This window comes from Wasmannia auropunctata, unplaced genomic scaffold (genome assembly GCF_000956235.1).
Source record: "Wasmannia auropunctata unplaced genomic scaffold, wasmannia.A_1.0 LD336099.1, whole genome shotgun sequence".
Lineage (NCBI taxonomy): Eukaryota > Metazoa > Arthropoda > Insecta > Hymenoptera > Formicidae > Wasmannia > Wasmannia auropunctata.
This window is the reverse complement of record NW_012026791.1, coordinates 1061090-1087221: the sequence shown is the minus strand read 5'-3', so window position 1 is coordinate 1087221 and position 26132 is coordinate 1061090. Positions and strand designations below refer to the sequence as shown.

The 26132-nt window shown below is 38.8% G+C and overlaps 3 protein-coding genes across 6 annotated transcripts; 1 reads left to right on the top strand and 2 right to left on the bottom strand.

The window, feature by feature from the left end:
- Window positions 1-16528: 16528 nt before the first annotated feature.
- On the bottom strand, window positions 16529-20205 carry LOC105462425 (beta carbonic anhydrase 1). Of its 2 annotated transcripts, none has more exons than XM_011709003.1 (5): window positions 19998-20205; window positions 18203-18287; window positions 17280-17467; window positions 16935-17126; window positions 16529-16853 (listed from the first exon to the last, which is right to left on the bottom strand). In XM_011709003.1, the coding sequence occupies exons 1-5, from the start codon at window positions 20178-20180 to the stop codon at window positions 16644-16646; spliced, it is 858 nt and encodes a 285-aa protein (XP_011707305.1). In that variant the 5' UTR covers window positions 20181-20205; the 3' UTR covers window positions 16529-16643. The 2 variants fall into 2 exon arrangements, with proteins under 2 accessions (XP_011707305.1, XP_011707306.1); XM_011709004.1 differs by having other exon boundaries at window positions 18203-18325; window positions 19998-20083.
- Window positions 20206-20374: 169 nt separating this feature from the next.
- On the bottom strand, window positions 20375-23602 carry LOC105462424 (ras-related GTP-binding protein A). Of its 3 annotated transcripts, none has more exons than XM_011709002.1 (7): window positions 23312-23602; window positions 23008-23215; window positions 22764-22863; window positions 22306-22690; window positions 21756-21971; window positions 21557-21672; window positions 20375-21476 (listed from the first exon to the last, which is right to left on the bottom strand). In XM_011709002.1, exons 2-7 carry the CDS (start codon window positions 23017-23019, stop codon window positions 21385-21387), a joined length of 921 nt encoding a protein of 306 aa, XP_011707304.1. In that variant the 5' UTR covers window positions 23020-23215; window positions 23312-23602; the 3' UTR covers window positions 20375-21384. The 3 variants fall into 3 exon arrangements, with proteins under 3 accessions (XP_011707304.1, XP_011707303.1, XP_011707302.1); XM_011709001.1 differs by having other exon boundaries at window positions 23316-23602; XM_011709000.1 differs by having other exon boundaries at window positions 23008-23602.
- Window positions 23603-23919: 317 nt separating this feature from the next.
- LOC105462423 (V-type proton ATPase subunit e 2-like) lies at window positions 23920-25315 on the top strand. The gene is made up of 4 exons (XM_011708999.1): window positions 23920-24245; window positions 24602-24649; window positions 24747-24834; window positions 25002-25315. The coding sequence occupies exons 1-4, from the start codon at window positions 24139-24141 to the stop codon at window positions 25020-25022; spliced, it is 264 nt and encodes an 87-aa protein (XP_011707301.1). The 5' UTR covers window positions 23920-24138; the 3' UTR covers window positions 25023-25315.
- Window positions 25316-26132: the final 817 nt, after the last annotated feature.

Here is a 26132-nt window from a genome sequence, read left to right as displayed (position 1 = left end):
CTTCATTCGTGGGAACACCGCGTTATTCACGGGATTTTATTAACTTCGCGAACAATCATCACCGGCGTAGCCCAACAAAACATATTATGCGGTTAGGCAAACACTCGCCGGTACAGAAAATAGAATGAAACTTTAACGAATGTTAACGGATACAGCGCCTGTGGTGTATAATTTAATGTATTCAATATATTCAACGCAAGTTGCAACATTGTAATTTTGAAATAATCGAGTGGCCATATTAAATGAAAACTTTGACGTGATCGCGTGCAACATATATTATGCTACATTAATACATTAATATAATCGCAACAGCTGGCTTGCAAAATGGATAAGCGATGTACATCTATTTGCATTTCAATCGCAGTAGTTGACGATACTTATGGACCAAGTGACGATTTCAATAATAATGTCCGTTAATTTTGATTCCCCCCCCCTCTCTCCCCCGCAGGTGAATTGTATTATTCGTTTCTTCTCAATTCTAAAAAGAAATAAAGAATTAAATAAATTAATCTTACAATAATCGATGAGATAGTCCCGTAATTTTCTAACCAATCGATCATATCGTTTCGTCTTCCTTATTCGCTAATATCTATTTATATATATATATATATATATATATATATATATATATATAAAACGATGAATTACACGTGCGCGTGCGGAATGGCGATCGCGCCGGAGGGGGCATCCTTCCCGACGATCCGAAGGAGCGAAGGCCCCACTTCTGGCGAAACAGTTGGTTACACTTTCGTTGCTGCGACTAGTGGTACCACTCGACCACCTCCTTCCTACATGAGAATCGATGGAAGCAGACGGGCCACCGCGCCGCACATCGTTGCATTCGATATGTTACAAAAATTAATCTTCTCGATAAATAAGAAAAATCCGTACGTTGCTCGCTCTGTGTAATCATAAAGTTACTTTGTATCTACCGCAAACTTCAAACTTTGATCCAACAGATTTCGATCTCGCTTTAGTTCAATGTCAATGATTTGCTATTGAAATAATGAGATAAACCTTTATGATAGTTGCATGCGAGTGAATAACCAACAGTAGAATAACGAAAACTTGTGTAAAAATTTTACACGAATTTTGACTTTTTTTTAAATTTGCGGAATATGTATACATATGTATACGCGCGCCGTAAGAAATGGAATGAACGCGTGTGCAAGTTCCATTTGCGAGCGGATTTATTACATCAAGAAAGCTCCTTTCGGACGTATTCTTTTTTTTTCGGATCCATAGTCTTCTTGTTTGAAGGCATATTATTCTCTTTACTCTTTTGAACCTTTCTTTCTTTCACTAAATCAATATTTAAATATACAAAGACTACGAAACGGTGGATTGTCTAATCTTATTTAAAAAACATTCAGCATAAAATTTTTGACCTTTTTAATTGCTCATTTTGAGTGTGAAATTTTTTATTTATTACCGGAAAAAGGACGGGCATGTGAAATTGTTTCGTAAAATGGTTTTATCTTGCGACATGAGCTAAAATGCAGGCATTGGCGAGTGTCCGGACACGTGAGTCCGCGCGTGTCCTAACACGTGGTAGTATACATATTCCTCGCAGATGTCGAGGATCCTCGTGAATATCGAAGGACCAACAATAGTTACGCATCTAATCGTAAGTGTTTCTTTCACAAAATACTTAGGGAGAAATTATCGTTAACTTCACACATTTCCTTCGCGGAGTGTGAGGTCGCGTGACAAGCAACGGGGGTGTTTCTCGCCACATGGTCCAGCGCGATAAGTCCTTGCTCTGTCAGAACGTTCCATCGCTTACGCAACATGGGCTCTCCTTGAATTTTTATCTTATCTCCTTATTTGTTCTCGGAGCATAACTTATTCTTAGTTTATTCGGTGTGCAGCGACAATTCTTGCGAATAAGGCCATGTCTTTCTTTAATCAGAATTCACTCGGTGCCTTCGTTCACTATAGTTTTGAATCTGCTCAATTAATTGTGATAAATCATTAGCTATGATTAGTGAAACAATTATTTCAACTTCAAAATCAATAGTCTTTACTCTTTTAGGCAATTTAGACAATATTATATATAAGAAATAATTTATAATTAATTCATTTATTACATGCGAATGCTGGAAATAAAGATTTATTAAACGTGAAAGACACGACAGTTAAATCTAAATGATAAATTTTTAATTTTGTCAGTACAATTTTTAATTTTTACAAGGTCTACACATGTTAAGTAACAGTCTACCTATTCCACACAGTAGATCCTGTAACTAACAAGCAATGTCACATGATGTTCCTACTACAAATGCTCGACCTTGCAATGTGTTTATGGTAGTTTGGAAGATTTCAACACTAATAGACTCTTTTAAAATATATATACAAAGTACAAAGCCCTGGCATAGTTAGTTATAACTTTTAAACGGGGCCCAGCAATCTTTCGAATAGATGGCACACAACAGTTCAGGGATCAAGGCTGCTTGAAGTCCTTGAGATGATCAGGAACGAGCGATCCAAATGATATACTATATATTTATGATTTTTGCTCTCATAATCCGAAGTAATTCAAAGTTAAATTAGTTACGATCGACGTACTTGAAGAATATTGAGTTTTGCAACCTTCGGCAATTATAAACGCGCGCCTTCAAGGTACAGACAATAAAAGTCGCTGAGGCTAAACAAATACACCGAGTCGCTCATCGACGACGCGTATTTCCTCGATTCGTAATTGTCCGCGTTAAATTAACTTCCCTTTACGCGCCGGCTTTTTTTACGAGCGCGCTCTTCGTTGTTCGCTTGCGAAGCGCACTCTTGTTGTATCTCGCATGAGAAATCAGGAGATATGATTATTAAACGCGAGAGGAAATAACACGGCGCTTTCATTATCGCGACGGCGCGACTGTGCGCTCTTCTTATTTTGCGACCACGTTCGTTAAATAGAACGTGAAGGGTAATTGCTAATAAGTAATTCAAATAGTGAGCATATAAATAATTGTCTTCTAATAGTTCTAATCGCTTGTATCTCTCAAGGTTTACATTGCGTGACCGATAATAGAAATGTAGACAAAATAAAATCAAGATAAGTCTATGGTGTTTAATGAAGCAAGGAATTCATATATGCAACTTTTATTTGAATTTCATCATTTTTAATGTTATTAGAATATAAGTAAATTAAGTTTAACTGTAGTTAATCATAGATAAAAAATATATAATGAAAAATGTTCATATGATGAAAAAAGGTTATTTTTTAAATTTCTGGAAATTTAATAATATTATAAACAAAATATTCTTAAGTATTTAAGAAATCTTTGGAAATTCTTCGTCATCTAAAAATTTCTGAAAGGTAATTATATGATGCAATCTGCAAATGTAGAAACAATGAAAAATCTTTTAATCTCACGACAGAAGATTGTTTACTCCTCCTCCTTTCGTCGACAGATCAAGCTGCTTTATTGACTGCTTTATTAACTAACTCGTGGGCAGCGGGAAAAAATGGTCTGTTTCCGAAAATGTGGCAAGATTCGTGAATAAATGTAGATTTAACTAATCGTGAAATAAATCTAAATTTGTGTTCTGCTAACACTAAAATACGTGACAATGGAGACTATAAAATTAGACAGGCTTCAATGCTTTTCTATGGTAGTTAGAAGGGCAGCGTGCGGTCCAGTTTGTTGAAAGTAATAAACGTGTCTATTTTTGAAACATGTTTTAAAAATAGACACTATTTTCAATTTTACGAAAGAATATTTTAAAAATAACATCCGTCTATAAATTATTTATTGCACAAATGCACTAAATTGCGTAGACTTATATACAGAATACTTTTAGTTAAAAGACTTGTTATTTTTATCAAATAAAATTAGACTTGCATTTTTATCAAATAAAATAAAGCGATACTTTTGTGAATGCTGTCGATTGATATCTATCGATGTATTATAAATTGAGAATAATTCAAAAATAATTATGTTTATTAAAACATAAAAATGTTTAAACTTACCGAAAAATATATTACTTTTAAATATAGTACTTTTGAAAATAAATAAGATACTGTTCTCGAAACTTTGCAATTTTTTTGAAGTAACAATAACAGAAAATTTAGTTTTTCTGAACCTTCTTTATTGTAAAATGAAGTATTGAGTGTAACATAATTTATTGTTTCAAATTCTGAAAATTCCGGTGATTGTTATTTATCGTAACTTTGAAGAATCTTCTATCATATTATTACGTACCCTTTATATATCCTTGACTCTACGGGACACTGCACTACTAGTTGGACATAAAATAAGTTTCTTCAAATTAAGCAAGTTCTTTGATGCAAGTGCCGAAACTACCGCGAATAGATACTTGCTATTATATGTACAATAGGTGTGCTTGCTACTAGTGCAATTGATAAATGTGTGTCAGTGGGAAACAAATACCCTGTGTCTTCTTTTGTACCTTGATACAATCCATGTATAGTGTTTCTGAAGAGCTAAAAAGAATATTTATGACATCCGAACTAAAAAGTACTTTTTCGAATTGATAAAAGGCGTAAAAAATACGCAAGAATCTCGGTTAATAATAAGAAAAGCTCGGCTTAAGAACGTATAAAGCCTGGAAAAGACATTGGTTTCATTTTTCCGTAAAAAAATAAAGCTAACAACTTGAACAAATTCTAAATGGACTGTATCTCCTCAAATCGATTGAAGACTGAAACTGCCGAATCTTTTATAAAACGAACAAAATTTAACGTTAAGAGTATCTTGAGCGTTGCCTCGAGTATTTGTTCCAACGTACGAAATCTTACAGAATTGTGAATCATAGAAATTGCATTCCACCATGCTTGATTTATTGTTTTATTACTTTATGTCTGACCGGAATTTCCCACCAAATGCGAAAGGGATGCGCGTGCAAAAAAACGCATGTCTATCCCAAAAGGTCCTAAATTCCGTAACCACGTCATTCAAAGTACCGTTTCCCGCATCTCAAAGGAACACGTAGAATTTATTGCTTTCAGGTTGATCATTCTTTACTCTCTTAATTTTTGCTGACGAATATAGAATAATAAAGCGCTGGCACGTCCGTCCCGCAATTCGTTAATAGCAAGATAACGACTTCCGAGAGCAATTTGGGACGATAAGTTGTGACTTGTCATTCTTCACTATTGCGACAGATTTAGGATGGCCCATAAATTATTCCATTATTGCAATAAATTGGCGATACGGATCGTGCAACAATTCGTGTGCGTTATAAAGTCACCGACGTGAGTAAAGCGCAATCCCGAGCGGACGATACGCTCCCCTACATTTTCTTGCGCCACTGCGAGCACACACGCGATTGCGCATCAAAATTCGAGAGATGGTTACCGATACATTGCTAATTGGAGAAAAAAGTGACCGGTTTTGGCGCGCCTATCTGACCTTGCCAAGGCCTCCGTTGCGACCGTTTCTCAGCGAAGAAGCCTGCGTAAATTCGCGCATTCGAGCTGTCGCTCAGGGGAGAAGCGAGTAGTGAAACCTCTTCCAGCCCAACTCTTCTCGCGTACGAGGCAAACTGTATTCAGAGATAAGAGAGAGATAAGATAAGCTCGTTTTCTCGCCGTATTTCACAGACGAGACATTGACAGTTATATTACTTTCATCCGAGAGACTAATACTTTTCATATATTTTTGCTCGAAATAACTTTGCACAACGCAATCTCTCCGCGAATATGGAGCCTTTTCCGCGTCACTCTCTTCGTATTCCGAAGAGAGGAGAGACGCAGTGGACAGGCCGATTCGCACACACGTACACGAATTACGGCCGTCACTTACGAAGACTTGCACAGGAACTTATTGAAATTGCCGTTGCAACCACACCTGAGCAGCGTCAGCTCGCCAGTCGTTACATAAATATGCGCGCGTTGCTGCCTTTTTTAACAATCCGTTTCGTAATTGTTTATCACCCCGAAACGGCCGGTGAACAGTCTGCGGCGTAATAAGTCGTACAAGAGCAATTTGAGAAGCGTGCCGCGTGCGTGCACGATCGAAAAACCGCGTTACGTATTGCCTGGATAAAATCTTAAAATATGACAATTAATTGAAATGTGTAATCATTAATGATTAAGTATTTAACTTCGAGAACGGGCGAGTTAAATTGAAAATTATTCTTAATCACGAATATAGATAATTGAGACTTATTTTTCGTGGAAAAAAAAAATTATGTTCAATTTTCAGGAAAGAATTGAGCCACCTATCTCACTTTTTAGTATCAACTTTAAATATACTTTTGCAATTAATTGTTATATTTTCTAAAATTAAATGTTAATTTGTAATTTTTATTTTTGTGTGTAATTAATGATTAAATATTTAACTTCCAAAACGGGCGAGTTAAATTGAAAAATTATTCTTAATCACGAATATTGATAATTAAGACTTATTTTTCGTGGAAAAAAAAATTATGTTCAATTTTCAGGAAAGAATTGAGCCACCTGTCTCACTTTTTAGTATCAAGTTTAAATATACTTTTGAAATTAATTATTATATTTTCTAAAATTAGATTTTCTTTACATTTAAATAAAGAGTAAAATTTTGTTGCACCTACCGTTCTGCATATTTTAAAAAAAAAGAACTGTTAAATTTCTAAAGTAATTTTAATCGACGATTTCTTTCGATCTCTTCGAGAGAGAAAAAATACCGCACGCAGTTTAAATTAATTAATTCTGTAACTCGATTGAATATATGTATATCTCGGCAATGCTGTTTAAATTCAGCCACGACAGGTTATTTAACGGCGCATAAATATTTTTGTTGCAGGAAGTAATTCGGGGGCAGTACTTTTTCTTTCTGGATGACCGTCGCGCGCGCGGTGACGTGATGACAAACAGTACACGTGGACCTCGAAAAAGGGGCAAGTAAGCCGCGCTCGCGGTACTACGCGAGCGGGACCGGACATCTGGCTGCGCGTTACGTTGAAGAAGCCGCGGCCCTCGAGACCCCGAAAAAATGAGGACATTCCGAGGAGCGTGGGGTCCCACTCGTGCGCCCGAACGAGGTTCCGGATTCGAGTGTATAGTGACAAGGAGGTGGGGGGGGGAGGAGGAGAAGCCAACACGATGGGGACGTGTGGCGGTTTCGGCGGTAAAGCGCGCTCGCGAGCGGGGAGGGGGGCCCAAAGCCCTATTTTCGAAAGCGTAACTAGGTAAGCGCTCGTTGTCAATTATGTAGCGCTCGATGAAAAAGATGTGACACAGTTTCGGGGGCTCCGGTCGGCCGCGACCGGAGAAGCGGATGACTGGCTTAATTCTGCTACGCGTGGCTATACTCGAGACACCACCGCCGCGCCGGTGTGCGCGCGCGCGGATCTCGCGTAGAAATGGACCGCGTAGTGAAGTCGCTCGTTGCTTCACTCGTAAAATCTTTTTACCGAGAACCGTGTCGGGCGGGAAAAACTACGCCCCAGTTACGTTGCTGGAAAGAAACGCGGCGATGACTCGCCGTCTAATTATCCTGACGTTACCGGCTTGTGAATTTTTAATGCCCTGCCCGAGTATAACGGGGAGGAAGGAGGGAGGAAGAAAAGGCTCCGCTCTTTTTTTTCGTATATCTGTTCAAATTTCTTACCCGTTCCGGAAACGTATCTGCGTTCGAAAATGGCTGGCTATAATTAAGGATTCACCGCCGTTTCTGGGGCAGCAAGAGATGCGCTTAAAGGAAGATCGATGGCCGAAGATTGGATGTGAAATAAATTTACTTATTTTTATCATTAATTTATCATTTTTATCCATAAAACACGTGATTAATTAGCTAGTATGTGGGATATTTCAGGAACTGCGCGATTTATCATTAAAGGAAAAGTCGCAGAAGTGGCTGAACAGGTTTTTGTATATATATTATTGCAACTTATTAATATCTGTAACTCCAAAAATAAATGGCAATATCTCTCATTATTCGCTTGTATCGAGGCAACAAAAAAAGGAAGGAAAACGGAGAACTCGGCGTGTGATAAAGTCGTGCGATCTGCTAATATACATAACACTATCGCGCGAGTACGCCATTGTAAAATAGCGGAGCGCGGATGGATGAAAAGTGAAAAGTATCACGGCCTCCCCCGCGCCCTAATTCGCACCGTCGCCAACCGTTCGCTTTTATTCCAGTACCCCGACCAGCGTGGCTCGTTAAGTCTCGTGGCCGAGTGGCTTCTTCCCAGCCGGTGCTTCTTCCCAGTCGCGGCCTGGGCCAATTGGAGCAAGGAGAGTACCGCGAGCGGCGTCGGCGTGGAAACGCGAGAACCGAACGCGAAGGACGAGATCTCGCCTCCGAAATCCGTTCGTTTTATCCGAAACCAAGAGTGGGTTTCCTGGTTTATAGGCCCGCTTCGCGACGGCCGTAAACGTGCCTTTATTTTTTTTTCTTTAATATTATACGAATATATATTTGTCTTCCATGTACTTATCTCGGAATTCACATATTTCTTAATTCTTTCATCGTCAAATTCTATCTTATCTCAACATTTTTTATACGTTTTTTTTATCTCACGACATGCGACACAAAATCGATGTCTTGTGTCGCCGACAGTTTATTCAAAATTAATTTGCTCTATTCTCGCATTGCCTTCCGCTTTGATTAAAATCAACGATCGATCAAAATTCTTTAAGATAGACCCATATAGCCAGACCCCACGACCTTCCTCGCGCTCGTGCTGTCCGTTCTAGGATGTATCCGCTTGTTCCCCTCCTCCGCGCCTCCTGACAGCCTCTCCTCGGGGCCCCGTCGAGCGATCTTTCTCTCTCGCGGCCTCGCGGCTCGATATAAAAAAGTCGAGCGAAGTTCTCTCCTCCGTCACCTCCCTTCTAGTCGCCGTCGCAGGGCCGCCGTCACTCTTCCGGTTTTGTCCTGTTTAACAAGTGGGCCAATCGAGATGGAGAGTAAATTGCGAGACGAGCCAGCTCGTGCGTGCTCGCGCCGAAGGAGACGCCGCGCGTGTTACGCGCGCGCGCACGCTCGCTCGCTCGCTCGCGCATGCACGTGTCTCCCTGCCTGCGCCCGCGTCTCCCTGGCTACTGACGTCTGACGGCCGAAAGAGGATCTCATTATCGATAAATCCGGACCTCTTATATTGCCTTGTCGTCCCATTTCAACTTGCCGAGCGCAACACGGCATTTCCGCGGCCGAGGGAGGAGGGGCAGGCGTAACGCTGCATCGGTCAAACACAAGTTACGGCGGTAATAACGGATTATTACTCGAATGAGAATAATTTGATCAATGTCTTAATAATTCCCGTATTACGGGATTAACGTAACAACGTCATGGGTTCTCCCAACATGAACCGTTATCGCTAAAAAAACTACTTTATTTGCCGAGTTTTAAAAGTAGGCTATATGCCTTATTGTTTGTTATACGAGCGCGAAGAAGAATTTTAGCGGATTCCAGCGGATCATTCAGATCGTGTTCTATTTAAAAGCTCATTAAATTCACGGCACCGTTGATGTGTTTATAGTCCCAAATAGAAAACTCCGCATCTGAGAACCTGTCGTAACTTTCACTGCGATGATAGAGTAGTCGCTGGCCATTCGCATTCATGACGATAACCACATGGATGATAATAAAAACGACTCTAGAATGCCAAAACGTCAGGTTCGATCTACGCCTTTGCGTTCGCTAGATGACCGAGAATGATATTAAAATCTTGAATGTCATCTTTCATCAAAAAATATATTGATCGTAAGGGAATAAACGAAGCTACAGAGGCATTGTACTTTAATCATTTAACGCGCACGCGTGGACTGATACAGATGGAAAAGTAGAATACAATAACGTGGAGATTAAATTGTGTGAGATTAAGTCGTTGAGATCGCCGAGATGAAGGCGCGCGCTTGGAGACTTCAACGCCCGCACACGCGGAGATTTCAACGGTCGCGCATCTGTTGGAGTGGATAGATACTTCACAACTTTAACATCTTCAGCGCGCCTTATAAGTATCTTTCAATCACGAACGAATAGATAAGATTTAAGAAATATATTGCAAGCTAAGAACGCGTTTCTTATTCAGAAACAATGATCACTTTCATCGATGCCTTTCATTAAAATAATTACATCGAGCATTATAAACTATTAACGCTTCGGTAGCATTATTAAAATTAAAAATAACAAACACGGAAATAGACAATACAATCAATCTTTTTTTTTTTTAGAAAATTGGAATTGAATGAAATTGAATAAATTATAAAAATTATTCTAAAATTGTTGAGTTAATGAATCAGGATACATTTAATAGCTATCAGAAGAAACGATTAAAAAAAAAAAGATTCCGATTTTTATCACCGGAGAATGATTACATTGTCCCATTTACCCAAGTGTCTATAAAATACTTTGATTCGAGATCTGCTGGCTCGTAACAAGATATTAACGCTTAAAAAGATGCGGTTCGCGTTACGAGCGAGCAGGGACGTCGAAGATACGCTTCGCTAATTCCGAGGCTCCATTAAAACCGATCGGTCGGGCCGAGCCCGCGCGGCTTGTCGATCGACGGCGCGTCGGTTACGGTGAAAATTGCGTTGAATTTTCGACGCGAGGACGCGCACCCTGGGTGCGTTCGCCCGCGACATCGCGTCGCCGTCGCGTCGCGGGCACCGCGGTATATGTATATGGACATTAAGGCAACTGCGGCGACAACGGAACTGCGAATATAGCAGGCATAGTATAACATAGGTAAGTGTGCTTGTGGGTCAGTGGCACAAGAGCTGTTCGCCACCATCGCAGCGCACAATGAACAGCCGCCGCCGCCGCCGCCGCCGCCGCCGCCGTGGCCGTCGCTCTGCCCGGTTGTGTGCTGAAGTAAAATCGTACTTACGTTATATAGATCGGAGCATAGACACCATTGTTCTTGAACTTATACGCGCCCGAACGCGTGAACGTATCTACGAACGACAGACTGTGATACTCGCATCACGGCGAAGAGGCGTCGACGCGGCGATATATATACTCGTTTGCATGAGGTATCATAGAAGGATACCGCGCGTCGTTCCATTGTACTCGGAGTCTTCTATCGAGATTAGCGTTCGCCTAACACAATTTCTGTCATCGACATGATAAAGTGCGAATAATCGTGCATTTATTTGCCCGCACGTATACGCGGCGCACGTTGGAGAGTAAACTATTTATCTTCTCGAACAATGATCTATAGTTCCGCATAGAAACTTAAAGAGCTGAAACATTTGAAAAGATTTAAGTTTGTAATAAAATATATTATTTTTATCACTTATTAGCTATTGATTCGGAAATAAATAGAATTTTGCATAAATTCTCTACATTAACTCTGACAAAATTTGACGAAGAATGTATGATTAGGAGACTAAAGTACCGGCCTATTGTATAGGTGAATGTGGATAATTAAAACGTCGTTGAACGATGTAATAAAAATGGTCTTGTGCGCAGTACAACAGGATTGTTTTATAAGAACTCGTCTGGCCTTTGGCGGAAGCACACAATGCTGCAGCGATTGCTTCGTGAGTTCATTGCACCCTTTTGCGACATTTTATAATTACGACCGGCGTCGCCGTTACGTTCTGCGAACACCGTGCAAAAATGCGCGATATCATTGGGGGACATTCGACACACCGCGTTGGACGGAGTTGCCCAATAATAAGTCCCGCGGACATGACGATTTTTGCCAACACGCTTGACCCGTGCAATTTTAAAAAAGGAACTGTGCATTTGGGCGAAATCGCGTAAAATCTCGGGAATTGCTTAAGGACATATCTTTCTATATAGTGTTTCTTCAATTATAATATAATTATAATGTAATTTAATAAATTATAAATTAGCGAATATTAAAATAATATATACATGCTCTTTTTGTGTATTACAAACACATTTCAAACGTCGATATCGCCATCACTTCAAACACTCTCTGAAAAAATTACAAATACGTTTAATTGCATTAAGGTTGTCAGCATTCCTTAGAATACTTTCAAGATCAAAGGTGATTGCGAAATTTTTGATAAAAATAAGATGATTCGGCTTTAGAAATGAGAGCAAATACCGGAAATCTCTATCTCTTCATCAAGAGAATAATGATAGCACTAAAATGCGAGAGACGCTCTCGCAGTGACGGGCTCGAGAGGGACGCTTCGTATTCGCCGCGTTGCGCCAGAATTATACAGTTACACGTTACGACATTTCTAACTGTCTCACTTGGGATTTCGGGTATTTACAAGCGACATGGTCAGGCACGTACGCGCGGGGGGGACCTGTATGTCGGGACCTACACCTTGACATTCGACCGGCGAACAGAGGAAATCGTGTCAAACGTACTGCGTTCGTGACTTCCTCGACCTAAATTCGGCCGAAAACGCGACCGAAAACGTCGGAAACTAGCTGGCGGATTAAGCCGGGGGCACGGAATCTTGATAATTTTCTTGATAAGATCTCGGACGAGTTGTGCGACTCCACAACAGAAATTTAATCTGAAACCTTTCAAAATTCCTAACGTCAAAAATTAACGAAGCCGCGTGTGCGTGCTTGTGTTGTTTGCGTATGTGCGTGCGAATGTATAATCCTTTCACTTAGAAGACCACACGCGCGCTTATTACCCAGTGAAATTTTTTTACGAACGATTAACCAAGATGGAAAAAATAATTCGTCGCGGGGTATTTGGCCAAAAGTGAAAGCCGCGAGTTTATCGCGATTATATTTTCGGAGATCACACTTTTTCGATCTTGCGAAATCGATCGGGGATTAATTGGCAGGCGAGAATAACAAATTAAGCGATATAAGTAGCTGCAAGGTGCGAGCAGTCACACGCATACGCAAATGATGGTCGATCTCATGATTTTATTGGAGGCATCGCATGTATATATGATTATGTATTCCTTGTCCCTTGCAAAGATGTGTCCATCGTATATGTATGCAGCGTAACAAGCTGCTGTTTACGTGGAACTCACTTTTACTCAGGCGTGAAAACGAACACGCGCGCGGCACGCAAGGATTCCGCGCGGCGGGCCAGGAAGAAGTTACCTTATGATTTTGGGCGACACGCATATGCTTATTACAAATCCTTTCGACTCTATACGTATACATTTGCCATAAGATCTTTTATTAAGAGGACTCGTTGACAAAAGCGAATACATCTAGTCAAAATGCATCATTTGTCTCAATAAGAACATCGAATTAAATTAAAGAATTATATTATTATTTAATGCATTAAATGCGTTATTTATCTTTAGGATCAACTTTACGTTTAGCTCGAAGACTCGTTCGCGCTGCACAACTTAATCAGTTTTCCCGCGCGAAGTTTGTAAAAATCCAAACGGATTATCCGACGCTGTTTATCGCGTTCTATTACATGTACATCTTCTGCGCGCACCTTTCACGTAACTCAGGACGGACATTAAACGACCTACCGAAGTATTCAGCCCCCGCTAATTAATTACGTGAGTGCAACGCGCGCCGTTCGTTAATTACCGCACGTCCGACCGTTTTCCATCGCCACCGACGAAAATATACGCCACGACACACAGGCATAAAGTTTCGGAAAGATACGAGCGTAACGAAGTGGTAATGCCACCGCGCGCGCGGCGCGGGCGGCTGCGCGCGGTGCGCGTTATGCTTCGGCACGCACCACTGGCCGCGCACTCTTTTTCTCGGACGAGTGTAACGCGTAAGAAAAAAAGAGATCGTGCAAAATCGTGACATCGTTCTCTTATCCTCTTATCCGTTTCGTCGATAAAATATTATAATGTCAACGAGAGAGGACGACCACATCGATGTAAGCTGTGGCGGGGGGAACGGCTTTGAAAATTAACACGCTGCAGAAACGAAATTTGAAATCTTTCTGAATTAATAAACCGTTGGATACTTTATCCAAAAAGCTATGGTATTTGTTTATAAATATGCGGTGTGAATTATACAAAATGACGAACGCAAATCATTTATGGACCCATTCAACATTTCACAGTGTAATTGCAAAGGAATTGAAATTACCGCATAAATAGTCCGGGACTTCTCATTGACATCTAATTCCTTTGTGTTGTGTATATTATATATTAAATTGTAATTGTTTATTATTATCATTTAATCGCTTTAAGTTGTGACGACTCTCGATTAAAAGTTTGCAATTTTTTAAATGAATTCTTTTTATTTTTATTCTTTGGATATAATATAAAAAAAATAAACTATTAAAAAATCCGTTTTGTTATATGACTGTTCTCTTCTTTCATTTTTTTTTTTTAAAGAAGAACAACTTTTCTCAGTAATTTGACGAAGGTCTTGCCTTTGACGCTATCTCAAAAACCTTTGTCAATTCATTAAAAAAAATTGCTCAGATTTATTACGTACTTTTTACGTGTAAATAGAAGATAATGAATTTATGACTATCGGGTTTTTTTATGACTACGCACATAGAAATGCGTACACCGAATGCTTTCCACATAGCGTTAAAGATGCCGAAGCGGCATCTATAAAGCTATTTAAAGTTCGTTGCGTCGTCTCATTACATCGCATTTTTGTCTATTCATATTTGACAGAAAAGTACCTAACTATTAATGCTGGACAATTTTTACTTCACTGTGGCGTGCCGACGCCATTAAATCTTGGAACATACGTAAACTCGATCTATTCCGAGACGTCCAACAGGTAGGAACTAACGAAATACCTGACTAACCTGACACCTCACGCAGGTACTTCTAATCGCACAATGCGGTAGGTGCCATCCGGGTGCAACTGACTTGAATAGCACTTGTCACAATATTTCAATAACGATGTCCTATAACGGCTCGGAGGACCCCCTTCGTTCGATAGACGAGAGGACGCCACCCAGACAAATAATGTAAATGGTACCGCTGACCCAAAATCGTCGGCAAAGGGACCGCACGAGCTTCCGGTACTTCCGTGTGTCTCTTTCTTTATGACCGCTACTTTACTTCTAACCGGCCTAACTGGACGATTCCGTTGGAAACCGGGGGGGAGGAGGGGGAATTCTCTTCACTTTTACCGCATGGCGGACGGAAAAGTGCGAGACCACGCTCGCGCACCGTTTTTCACGCGTGCTTACGTAGCCGTGAGCCGCAAGAACTCGGACTCGCGATCTCGCATCCACGCACGCGTTTTACGGTATCTGGATCATTTCACCGCCTTGTCTTACGAGAAAACGGGACGACTGAACGCAAAAATCCATCAATAATTTTTAAGAGTTTATATCAAACTTCAGACTATTAATTTTGTGCCTACTTTTGTGTTTATTCGGTAAACTTAAATAAAATGAGAAAAGAAGAAGAAAGAGAGAAAAAGCATATTTGGCATACAATTCAGCGACATTAGTCTCTCTTTTAATTTATGTTTTATGACAAAATGTGACATTAAAAGAAAAGTTAATCTCTTGTACAAATGTCTACGTAAATTGTACATCAATTGTAAATCTTGTCTTGTGTTTCTCGATATATACTATTAAAAACGAAGACACTATCAAAACGACTCGGTTTAACAATAAGTTAAGCGCTTAAAGCGTTGTTTAATAAAGTATTCGACTTGGTAGAAAAAAATCCGATGCAAGTTCGAAGTTGTTCTTGCATAAAGAAGTCACGTTAAAATATCGTAATTCACTTAGATCTTTTCCAAAAATGTATATGAAATACATGACGCCGCATTTGTTACATAAACCTGCATTCTGTACATGTCAGAAAGAGGATCCTGATATCGATATAACGCTCCACGACTCTGATTTCTGCGACTTCTTTTGTTGTTTTGCTTTCTCTTTCAGAACTGGCATGCTCTAGTTCGTCCGAAGCGGTCCGTCTATCTATCGGTGGCTCTTTTGCCGTCAGTTTTAGACTTTGATTCTTTTCTCGAAGCCGATCGAGCTGAAATAACGGCTCGATTATAAAAATTATAAAATTGGGAGGAAGGGACAGGCGCGAAGTAACAAAGTCCACTTTATTCCATAACGCGAATATCTTTATATTTCGCTACAGCAAAAATATGTATATTCAATATATTATTTTTTAAATATATATAAACGCATATATATGTGTATGTATATGTTCATATATAAAAATAGACATATATGTATAATTGTAAGTATAACGATTTGGTGACAAATGTATTTTCCGTTAACTTGAACGAAAATTCGACAAAACGTAAAGTATTCGCTCTGCAGCAATGAGTAATAAAGATTCAACTTATCAATAGCGAATCATCTCAAAAGTATATGAACGAAGTTTAAGTCTTTCGCAGTTTATATTAAAAAAATATACGATATAAATTATATACGATATATAAACGAAGCAATAAAGTTCACTTTATTCCATAACGCGAATATCTTTATATTTCGCTACAGCAAAAATATCAATCAATATATATTCAATATATTATATTTTAAATATATAATATATATGTGTGTGTATATGTGTGTATACATATATAAAAATAGACACATATAATTGTATGAGTTAATGAAAAATGTATTTTCCGCTAACTTGAACGACAATGTAAATCGAATACAAAACGTAAAGTATTCGCTCTTCAGCAGTGAGTAATGAAGATTCAACTTATCAATAGCGGTATTCATCTCAAAAATATATGAACGAAGTTTAAGTCTTTCGCAGTTTATATAAAAAAATATACGATTATTTTACGCGGTCTTGTATGTTTCTGGCAACGTATAATGTCAGCGTTCGATTATAAATATACGCAATTTTCGAAAAAAAAAAAAAATTTCTACGAGTAGTACTTTTTAATTTCTTTAAGTAAGAGCGGCTCCGTTGTTTCGTTTATCTCCACGAATCTCTTGTTGGCACGGCTAAAGTAATAAATATCACCGGTATAAATGTCGAACCACAGCGCGTGGATGTGCAGATCGTGCCTCTCCAGACGCTTCTTCAGGAACCCGTACGACGCGATGTTCTGGAGCTGCTGCAACGTGTTGATCTGCAACAAAGGCAAGTTCCTCAAGTATAACGAGATAGGCAGACTGGCTGTTCCTCCTCGCGACCGATCTGCATTACTGACTTGAGACAATTTGTCTTCGATAGCGAACTTGTTCTCCGGATCGATGTAGGCGACGAATTTACGCAGCGGCGTCTCCGCCTGGAAGAGGATCGGCTCGCGGAAACCGGTGACCTCGAGATGTTGAAATTTAGTGAGGCTGCTGCTGGCGTGCGCGCACAGCCACGCTCTCAGCGGCGACATTCTCCTGTTCGTCTAAAATTCGGGGTGACACGCTTAATGCAGACGTTTAACGCGAAAGTGTGTTGAGAGAAAAAGAAAGGAGGAATGAGTCCACGCGGATCAGTTTGTCCTTCGCGGACGAATTTTTAATCAGGAAACGCAACCGCGCGCGCAAGGAAAACGCACTTGTGACGCGAACTCCTCGTCCCGTAGAGCGTAGAGCAGATTCATCGCCTTGCAATCGCTGTGACCGCAGACTATGATGTGCCTTATGTCGTTCACCACGCATCCGAGCTCCAATGCCGCCGACTCGCACATAGTAAATTCGTCCGTGAAGTGCTGCGAGTGCGGAACGACATTACCGGGGTTTCGGACTGAAAACGTAAATTTTGTTAGGCCGTCCGGTATGTACACACTGTTGCTCTCAAACTTCTTCCATGGATGATTCGATAAATCCGGAAATCACACGTATCCACACGGAGAGATTTTTTTTTTAATTTACCCTGCAAATCATGTTAATTGTGGGACAATATAGTATTTAGGTAAATTTTACTGTGCACTACAATAAATTTTACTGTAAAATCTTATTGTTGTGCACAGTAAAATTTGCCTAAATACTATATTGTCTCACAATTAACATGATTTGCAGGGTAAATTAAAAAAAAAATTCTCTCCGTGCAGTTAATGAATCAAGTGTTTCAAAAAGTAAAACAAAAAGCCTTACAAATATATCATTATATGCTATGAGAACGGTATTCTGAGAATCATTTTATTATGAATATATATATAGAAAAATATAATGTAAGCTGTACATAAAAATATATATAAAACAGAAAATTAATTTCAGAAAAGAAGATATTAAATGTGAATGTTATCAGTTCTGGTGGTTCCCTTGATTTTAAAATAAAATTTTGTTTAATAATTAAGGATTATTGCATCGAATGTATCATACGCTATCTCGTCAGAGGATCTCTGATGTTGTAAGAAGCGTGTATTAGAAAAGAAAATATACGCTGCGATGAAATCAGAAAAAATAGATAATGACTTGGATAATGAACTAGCAGGCGAGGTATATGCGATCGCGATAATGCTACTATAATAGATCGTACCGACAAACATGTCTCCAACGTTCGTTTCCGTAAATCTAGTTGGGATCATCCGGGAGTCCATGCAGGTAAAGAACACTGCCTTTGGCTGTGATAGGAGCAACAGACATCAAATTACAAGCTGTCCTAGCAAATTAGAACATACGACATGGGTGAAGGTCTTTAGTTGATTTATTTTAGAATTAATAACGTGTATCCATTTATATTCTATTTAAATTTTATTAGATAATTTATTAAAGTGTTCGAAGTTCATGAAATATAAACGCATCCCTTCATTAGATTTTTGGATAATTATTTTTCAAAAGTAGTTGAGAAAATTTAAATATGTATAAAACTCTTCTCAACTGCTCTTGAAAAAAAAATTATTCAAGAATCTGTTCTGTATTTTATATTTATGTATTATATTTAGTCGTTACAATTTTATACATACATGTATATGTGTACCCGGGAAAAAAAGTTCCACGTATAATTATATACAAAATATGTCCATATATGTTTTTTTCTTTTGTAAAATTATTTTTTAATACAAAATTTATAATAATAAGAAGGAAATATAGAAAATAATTAAAAAAATAATTTTTACATTGTTTTTTTTTACAAAAAATAAAGTTTGAAGAAATGAGAAAAATTGCTCATATATAGTCATATATAAGTGATTAAAAATATACATATATAATTATATATGAACAATTTTTCTCATTTCAAACTTGATTTTTTGTAAAAAAAAATAATGTAAAAATTGTTCTTTTAATTATTTTTTATGTTTGCTTCTTATTATTACCAATTTTGTATTAAAGAATAATTTTACAAAGGAAAGAAACACATATAGACATATTTTGCATATAATTATATATAATTATATGTATGTGGAACTTTTTTTCCCGGATATATATAATAGTATGTATGATTGTAATGATAAATTAAATATATAAATATAAAATACAAAACATAACGGAGTATTCAATTTATTGTGTTTATATATAATATATAAATAAACACAATAAATTGAACGTTTTATTAATTTATTATGTTCTGTATTTTATATATGTATTTGTATTATGTTTTGGTCAGTAAAAACAGTAATGTGAGTAATGCATTTTTAACATGAATATGTCGGTAAATATTGTACCATATCATAATCTACAGCACAATATCAAAGGAGCATACTCTATTGGTAATAACAAGACACACGAGAATAATCAAGATCCCACAGTCGGTAAGATGTTTCATCCGATACATACGATATTATCAATAGAATAACTCGAGTGGGTAAATCAGGTATCTGTCTAACATAACATCGTAATTACATTCCGTCTGGCTATCAATCTTTTACTTAGGGCGAAAACGTGTGAAAAGTGAAAATTTTCACAATTAGAGAAATTTTTCACACTTTTCGCATTTCCTAGGGAAAACTCTACTTAAATAAAAATAGAACAAATATTTCTCTAGCGTAACACTCGTGTCAGTATAACGTAAACATTCTACGGTCATTAGATATTTTCTAATCAATTATTAGTCAATCGATCGTTCGAGGTCATTATTCTCAGGCCACTGCGTTTAAAACGAATGATTTTATCACTTAAGTTATATATTAGATAAATGGAGTTGTGCGAATTTGTTTCAGCTGACGACCACTTGCTCCGAGATAACATCAACAAAACGCACGTGGATCATATGTTCGGCGTGACGTGACAGCGCGAGAGTACCTGTCTATATATACTTATATCTATCGAAAGGGGGATCATCACGCGAGATCTTTTTTTTTTTTAATATCATACGAATGTATATATATGTATACCTCGGGATGATCTCTGACTTGTTGGAATTGCTTCACCATCCCTTCCCGGTGGCACTTTCTGTACTTCATGATCCCCTTGAGTATTCTGTCCATCGCGACATTCGCGCAATAACTGGTGAAACCGTCGGAAACTTTTTCCGTTTTCCGAATGCGAGGAGCAATGACAGCACACAATTCCGCCATGTAGCAACTCAACGGCGGGAAATTTAACTTCCGTTTGATCTATGATAAGACGTTTTTTTATTTAATTTTTTTTTATTTTTAAATTCAGATAGATGCCTTTGACTTAAAATATATTGGAAAGAAAGAGCCTTGAATGTGAGTAAACTTGGAAACTGATCGGTCTTCGATTATTCTAAAAATGTTTTTAAGCCAGGTGGTTTCAATAGTAAATTTATTATTACTTCTAACACTTATTTCATCGGAGAAAATATTTCTATAACTCTAAGCACATCCACATCGACGTAGAAGACATAGCCTACTTGTGGTTATAATTTATTTGCACATTTAAAAAATACAATATAGTTTTGTTACATATCATACGTAACTCTTGCATTGTTTAAAGGGTGTAAACATATAAATACACCGTATAATCCTTTCCTAAATTGACGTTAACTATTTATCGATTTTTTTTTACAACCACAATACGACACTCCGATATACAACGTGGGCTGCACATCCACTTGAGAGTGCCTTTCATATTTGAGAATCTTCAGTAGTAAAAAGCTATTGGTGAACACATAATTAAGAGCGATTGTACGTAATCCGGTTATCGTCGGAAACTCTTCTATTGTCGTGAATCACTTTCGAGAACGATGAGGCTCTCAAGTGGATACTCAGTCCTCGCATTGTTACATCGTGACGCATGCATATACAGAAGAGAGACATTTGGTTGCGCGTGATTCAATTATGACTAACATTCGTTGGATGTTACTGCGACACGTTTCGAATCACGATTCTCGAATCGAAAAATAAAAAATAATCACTTCCCGGTGAAGCATACGAGAGTCGCGGTACGGAAACTATACTCTACTATGCGGTAAATGGCAGATGCATTATATGACCATATTACATCCGCGTGTAATATGTCGGGATGAATTCACACAGTCGATACCGGTCCTAACATACGACCTGAAATACAGCGATAACCGTCAGCCTCTTTCGGACACGTCGATTATATTACTTGTATTTTAATATTTTTGTCATAAACGCTCACGTTGAGAGAAAAGCCATACATTCAAGTATCACACTTTTGCGACCCCGATCTCGTCAACAATCTCGGCAATCCCCGTAATCGCGCTTCATTTTTATACGATACGATTCCAGAAATTCAGCAATTATTAACAGGATGGACCCGGGTGACAAGGCGCCTGGGTCGCGCCGACTTCTATCTGGTCAGCGCCGAGCTCTGGCTGGCGCGCTCCAACTTTTCGAAGTGCTTCCGCGCGTTCCGTATGTTGATCAACGTCGCCGCGGATGCTGGAAAAAAAAAAGACTCTTGGCTCTTTTTATCAGGCTTGACGTATCGTGAACTCGAGCGTACAAACGATTATACTTACGTATAGTCGGATCGGACATGATGACCATCACGTACGTGTTCGAGGTAAATATATCGATGAAGGCCGCGAAATTGGTATTCCTAACTTCCATACTTTGAAACTGCGCCGCTAATTTACTGCAAAGTGTAACAACAACACACAATATGTCGCATCTCGTTCTTACAGGACCCCGTTACCTTTCTGCGCGACTCGCACTCACCTGCAACTTAGCTTGAATTGCTTTATTATATTGGAGACTTTCTCAAAGCGGTGAACGTCCCTGTGAAACTGCCGCTGGCAATGACTTATCACTAGGAAGGTCGCCCTCTCGAACAGAAGAACCTCGTCCGCGTCGATGATATTGGCAAATTGATTTAAGCTCTGTTCAAGTTCCTTCACGTTGGGAATCAGCATATATACAATGGACGACCACGCTCTGCAATAAGAAAAAAAAATTATTTGCCCGCTTTAATTATATTAAAGTTCGTTGATATTGTTTAATTGTCAAATAAGAAATTTTGACTCGGCCAAGGAACGAGCAAGATGTGATGTGACATGAAAGCGCAAGAACATGATATTATAAAAATTTAAGAACATTAAATTTTCTTAAATTATTATATCATGTTCTTGCGATTTTCGTCACATCACACCTTGCTCGTTCCTTGGCCGAGTCAAAATTTCTGATTTGTTTTTTAAACAAGAGCTAATTAATGTAGTTTTAATTTTGTTTAATTATATTATATGTATAATTACACCTGATATATATATACCTGTATAAAGTTTCATCCCATATGCTAGTTCTGAAGCAAGTGCACTCCAAGGGTAAACTCAGTCTCTTCAGATCTTCCTCCCTCTCCCTGAATATGTAATCTCGCTGGTCCTCCTGCACGAGATCCATTTTGTGCACCAGGCAGAAGATCTTCGCCTCTGGGCTGTTCTGCAGTATCGCCTCCAGGCAGCTCTGATAATAATGCATATCCTTGTCCAGCTCCCGCGACTCCACGTCGAAGACGTAAATCAGCACCTCCACATTTCTGAATATGTTGTCGCGCTGCGACGCGAAGTAATTCTCCATGAACGCCTCCTGCCCTCCGCAGTCCCACAAATTCAGCACCAGATTGCCGAGGAAACGAACGTGGGAGTGCTCCACGTCAACTGCAATACATTACGTTGCGTTTAGTGACTACTCTCGCCCGCCTGCGGCAGCGTGTGATATGCTTCAGCTTACTCGTCGCTCCCAGACGATGGGTGTCGCGGGCGATGTAGTTGGCGAAGATGATGCTGCGCATACTCGTCTTCCCGGACCCGCTCTTGCCCATCAACAGTACCTAAATGATGAACGTCAGTCAGAAAATTGCCTCGCAGAACAAAGAGAGTTGTCTCGCCGCGATGGAGAGAACTTATGGCGAAAAACACGTGAAAGGCGCGCGATTCCATTTACCTAATTCGAGAAGAAAGAAAAAAAACCTCACCTTCTTCTTCATCTCGAGTGAACGACGCTCGTTTCCGAGGAAACTCTTCGGGAAAAGTAACGAGGTCTCTCGCACCACACGCTGGCTGGCTTGGGCTGGCCCTCGTAGTGGTCTCGCTTATCAACCGTTCTCCGCCCTCGAGCCAGAGGAGGAATCGACGCGCGCGCTCGCGGTCAACGCTCAACGGCTGACGGCTGCCTATCGCCAACTGTCGTCGCACATCAAAACACGCAACGTTATTAATTGTCGGCGCGATTACATGTCGCGTCTCATTTCGAAATAGGCCACCCACATGGAAACGTACTCACACGTACTCTCTCGGCAGGCGCGCAGAAGTCGGCTGCGTACACAACAACAGGGCCGTATATTGGCCGTAGCTCGCTCACACACACACCACGCGCCGATTCTCCGACCGTGCGCGTCCGAATATCCAATGGCCGATAACCTCGATAATTCTTTACGCACTTCCGGAATTCTAGATTTCTTTTTAGGGATTTTAGATATTCATGCGTCGCGTGTGCGTCGCGCGAGTCATGACAGCTGCGAAAAAGAAATCAGCTGTTTTGCGACGTCGCCCATCTCCCCTCCCCTCTCCCCCCCCCTCCTTCACAAACAGCTCTACTAGCTCCAGTAATCTCGTCAGGATACACGAATATACGTAGACGTGCGACGCTGAACAGAAACGTACGGGACAATTTCACGCGATAAAATGATAATTGTTTATTCATTGTATCTAGCGATAATCGAGACGTTTTTGTGATATATGCTGTATGTACATTTTCTGCGCTTAGAATAAAACAGACGTTTAAATTGGAGCATTGAGAGGAATTTCTCACAAAAAAAAAGAAAGAATTCAGCTGCGAGGAGCAAAGCGGCCGCAAACGAACAGACCCCGGCCATGGTTCACGCCGAGTGAGAGAGCGCCGAGACCGCAACGTGCACACACCTACCTGCTCCGCAGTCTCTCCGGCCAGATCGATGTGTCACGTGAATCGTACGAAGGCTCTCTCATGTGATCCCTTCGGTACTCCGTAAATAATTCTTGTGCGGCCCCAACCGTCGCGAGCTCGTTCGCTACTTTTTCGGAGGAATCGTGAGATTCGTCAGACAGGAGAAAAAAGAAAAAGGAGAATGGGCGCGTCCGTGTTACCCGTGTTAGCCTTCACGATCATCTGGGGTATCGTGCTGTTCCTCGGAGTAGCTCTACCGCTCTTCGTCCCGAAGGGGCCAAATCGTGGGTAAATATCCCTCCCGACGACTCTCATATTTACTCTCGCAAATATTTTTATTCCGCTCGCAATTCGCACACACAGATCTGTATATGCAATTTGTAAACAGATCGTCCGAAACGGAGTATTTTCTCCTACGTGTATTTTACTCACGTTATCGTATAGCTCTTGCAAAATATGACAGTAACGACGGTGCATTTTATCTAATTTTCCATGCATTATTGTACATTACATTTCGATAAGCAGCAATATGTTCTGAAGATTATATAAATCAATGTTCGCTGAAGTGTTATTCGTATATATATTCGTATCTCGTGAAATTGAATTATGTTAACATTTAATTTACATTGATATTTATTTTTCAGAATACTACAAGTTCTACTGGTATTAACGGGCTTTACGTGTTGGCTATTGTAAGCATAATACTTTTCGATTGACATTATAGTATTTTTCTTGATGCTTCGAGTCGCATATGTTTGTGATTAATACATAAATGAAATTTTCTTACAGCTGGCTATGTTGCTATATGGCACAGATGAATCCACTGATTGGGCCCAAGTTAGATAATGTAACTATACTAGTTATGGCCCGAGAATGGGTAAGTCAAAAACATCGAGGATTAAATAGCTCATTTATACATGCGTAGATTGATTGAGTTAATTGTCTCATTATTGTGGTTAAGCAATCGCGCGGAAATGTAAAAATAGTTTATATTTGGATATTATTGCTCGTAAAGTTTAAATACGTTATTTTTTTTTGTTACAGGGTAATCCTATCCCCGATTAATAAGCATTCCACGGTTCACGAAATTCTTGATTTCAAGTATATACGTTCATTCCCCGACATTATTTCCAATGAAAATGTGTAATTATAAAATAATTATAAAATCATGAAGGTGAAACGAAAAAATGCCAGTATGTATAATTAATAATTCTTATGAATGGAATGGTCATATAATTCAACTGTAATTATATATCAATAATTTAATTTGTATATAAAATATATATCGCACTTACTTAGAAATGTGTAAGAATTTTAATGTAATGATTACTTGAAAAATACTTGTTGGGAAAACGAGATAATGAATTTAACTTTTAATTACACACATCCTTATATCGTTTAAACCTGTCTTCCTATGAAAGTAATATAAGGAAGTTAAGAAAAAAATGAACTGAAAAAATATATAAAATTATGTTTACATTATATTTTTACGTTAATTCATTATGTAATGGGCTTGGCCAGAGAGAAGCATATGAGAGCGGCCTATCCTAGTCTTTTATGTAGGACCATCAGAATCTTCCCGGACATTCCTGCCAGTACATTCATTTTTGAAATGGATACTACATAGCTATATAATCTACCAACGAGGTATTATTAAAGGCTGTATATCCAAGATAACAATCAATATTTTGTTATCGACAGTGAAAAGTTTACATAATATATATAATTTTTAATTTTTGCAACATTTGCTGCACGGATACACGTATTTTTTAATTTTCACAACGTTTGCTTTATGTATACGTGTATATGTATATTGCACTACTCTAAATGTTAAATAATTTGCTTAACGATATACATTTATTAAATAATTATAATCTAAATTTATTCTTTTATAATCTTTTGAGCGTCTCAATAAATGTTTACTCCTATTATATACACTCCGTGATGTATTATTTAATATTGTATTACTTAATAATTGATGATAAACGTTTCATAATATATAGTTGAATAATGACGATTGGTAAGAAAAACGAAGCACCGAATATTTATGCTTAATGATAATAAGTGTTAATTATTAATACATAACACTTAATTATATTAAAATGGATATAGTACCCATTTAAAAAATGGATTTACTGGCACTAATGTACGGATTCTGAGGAGATCCATGCGGTC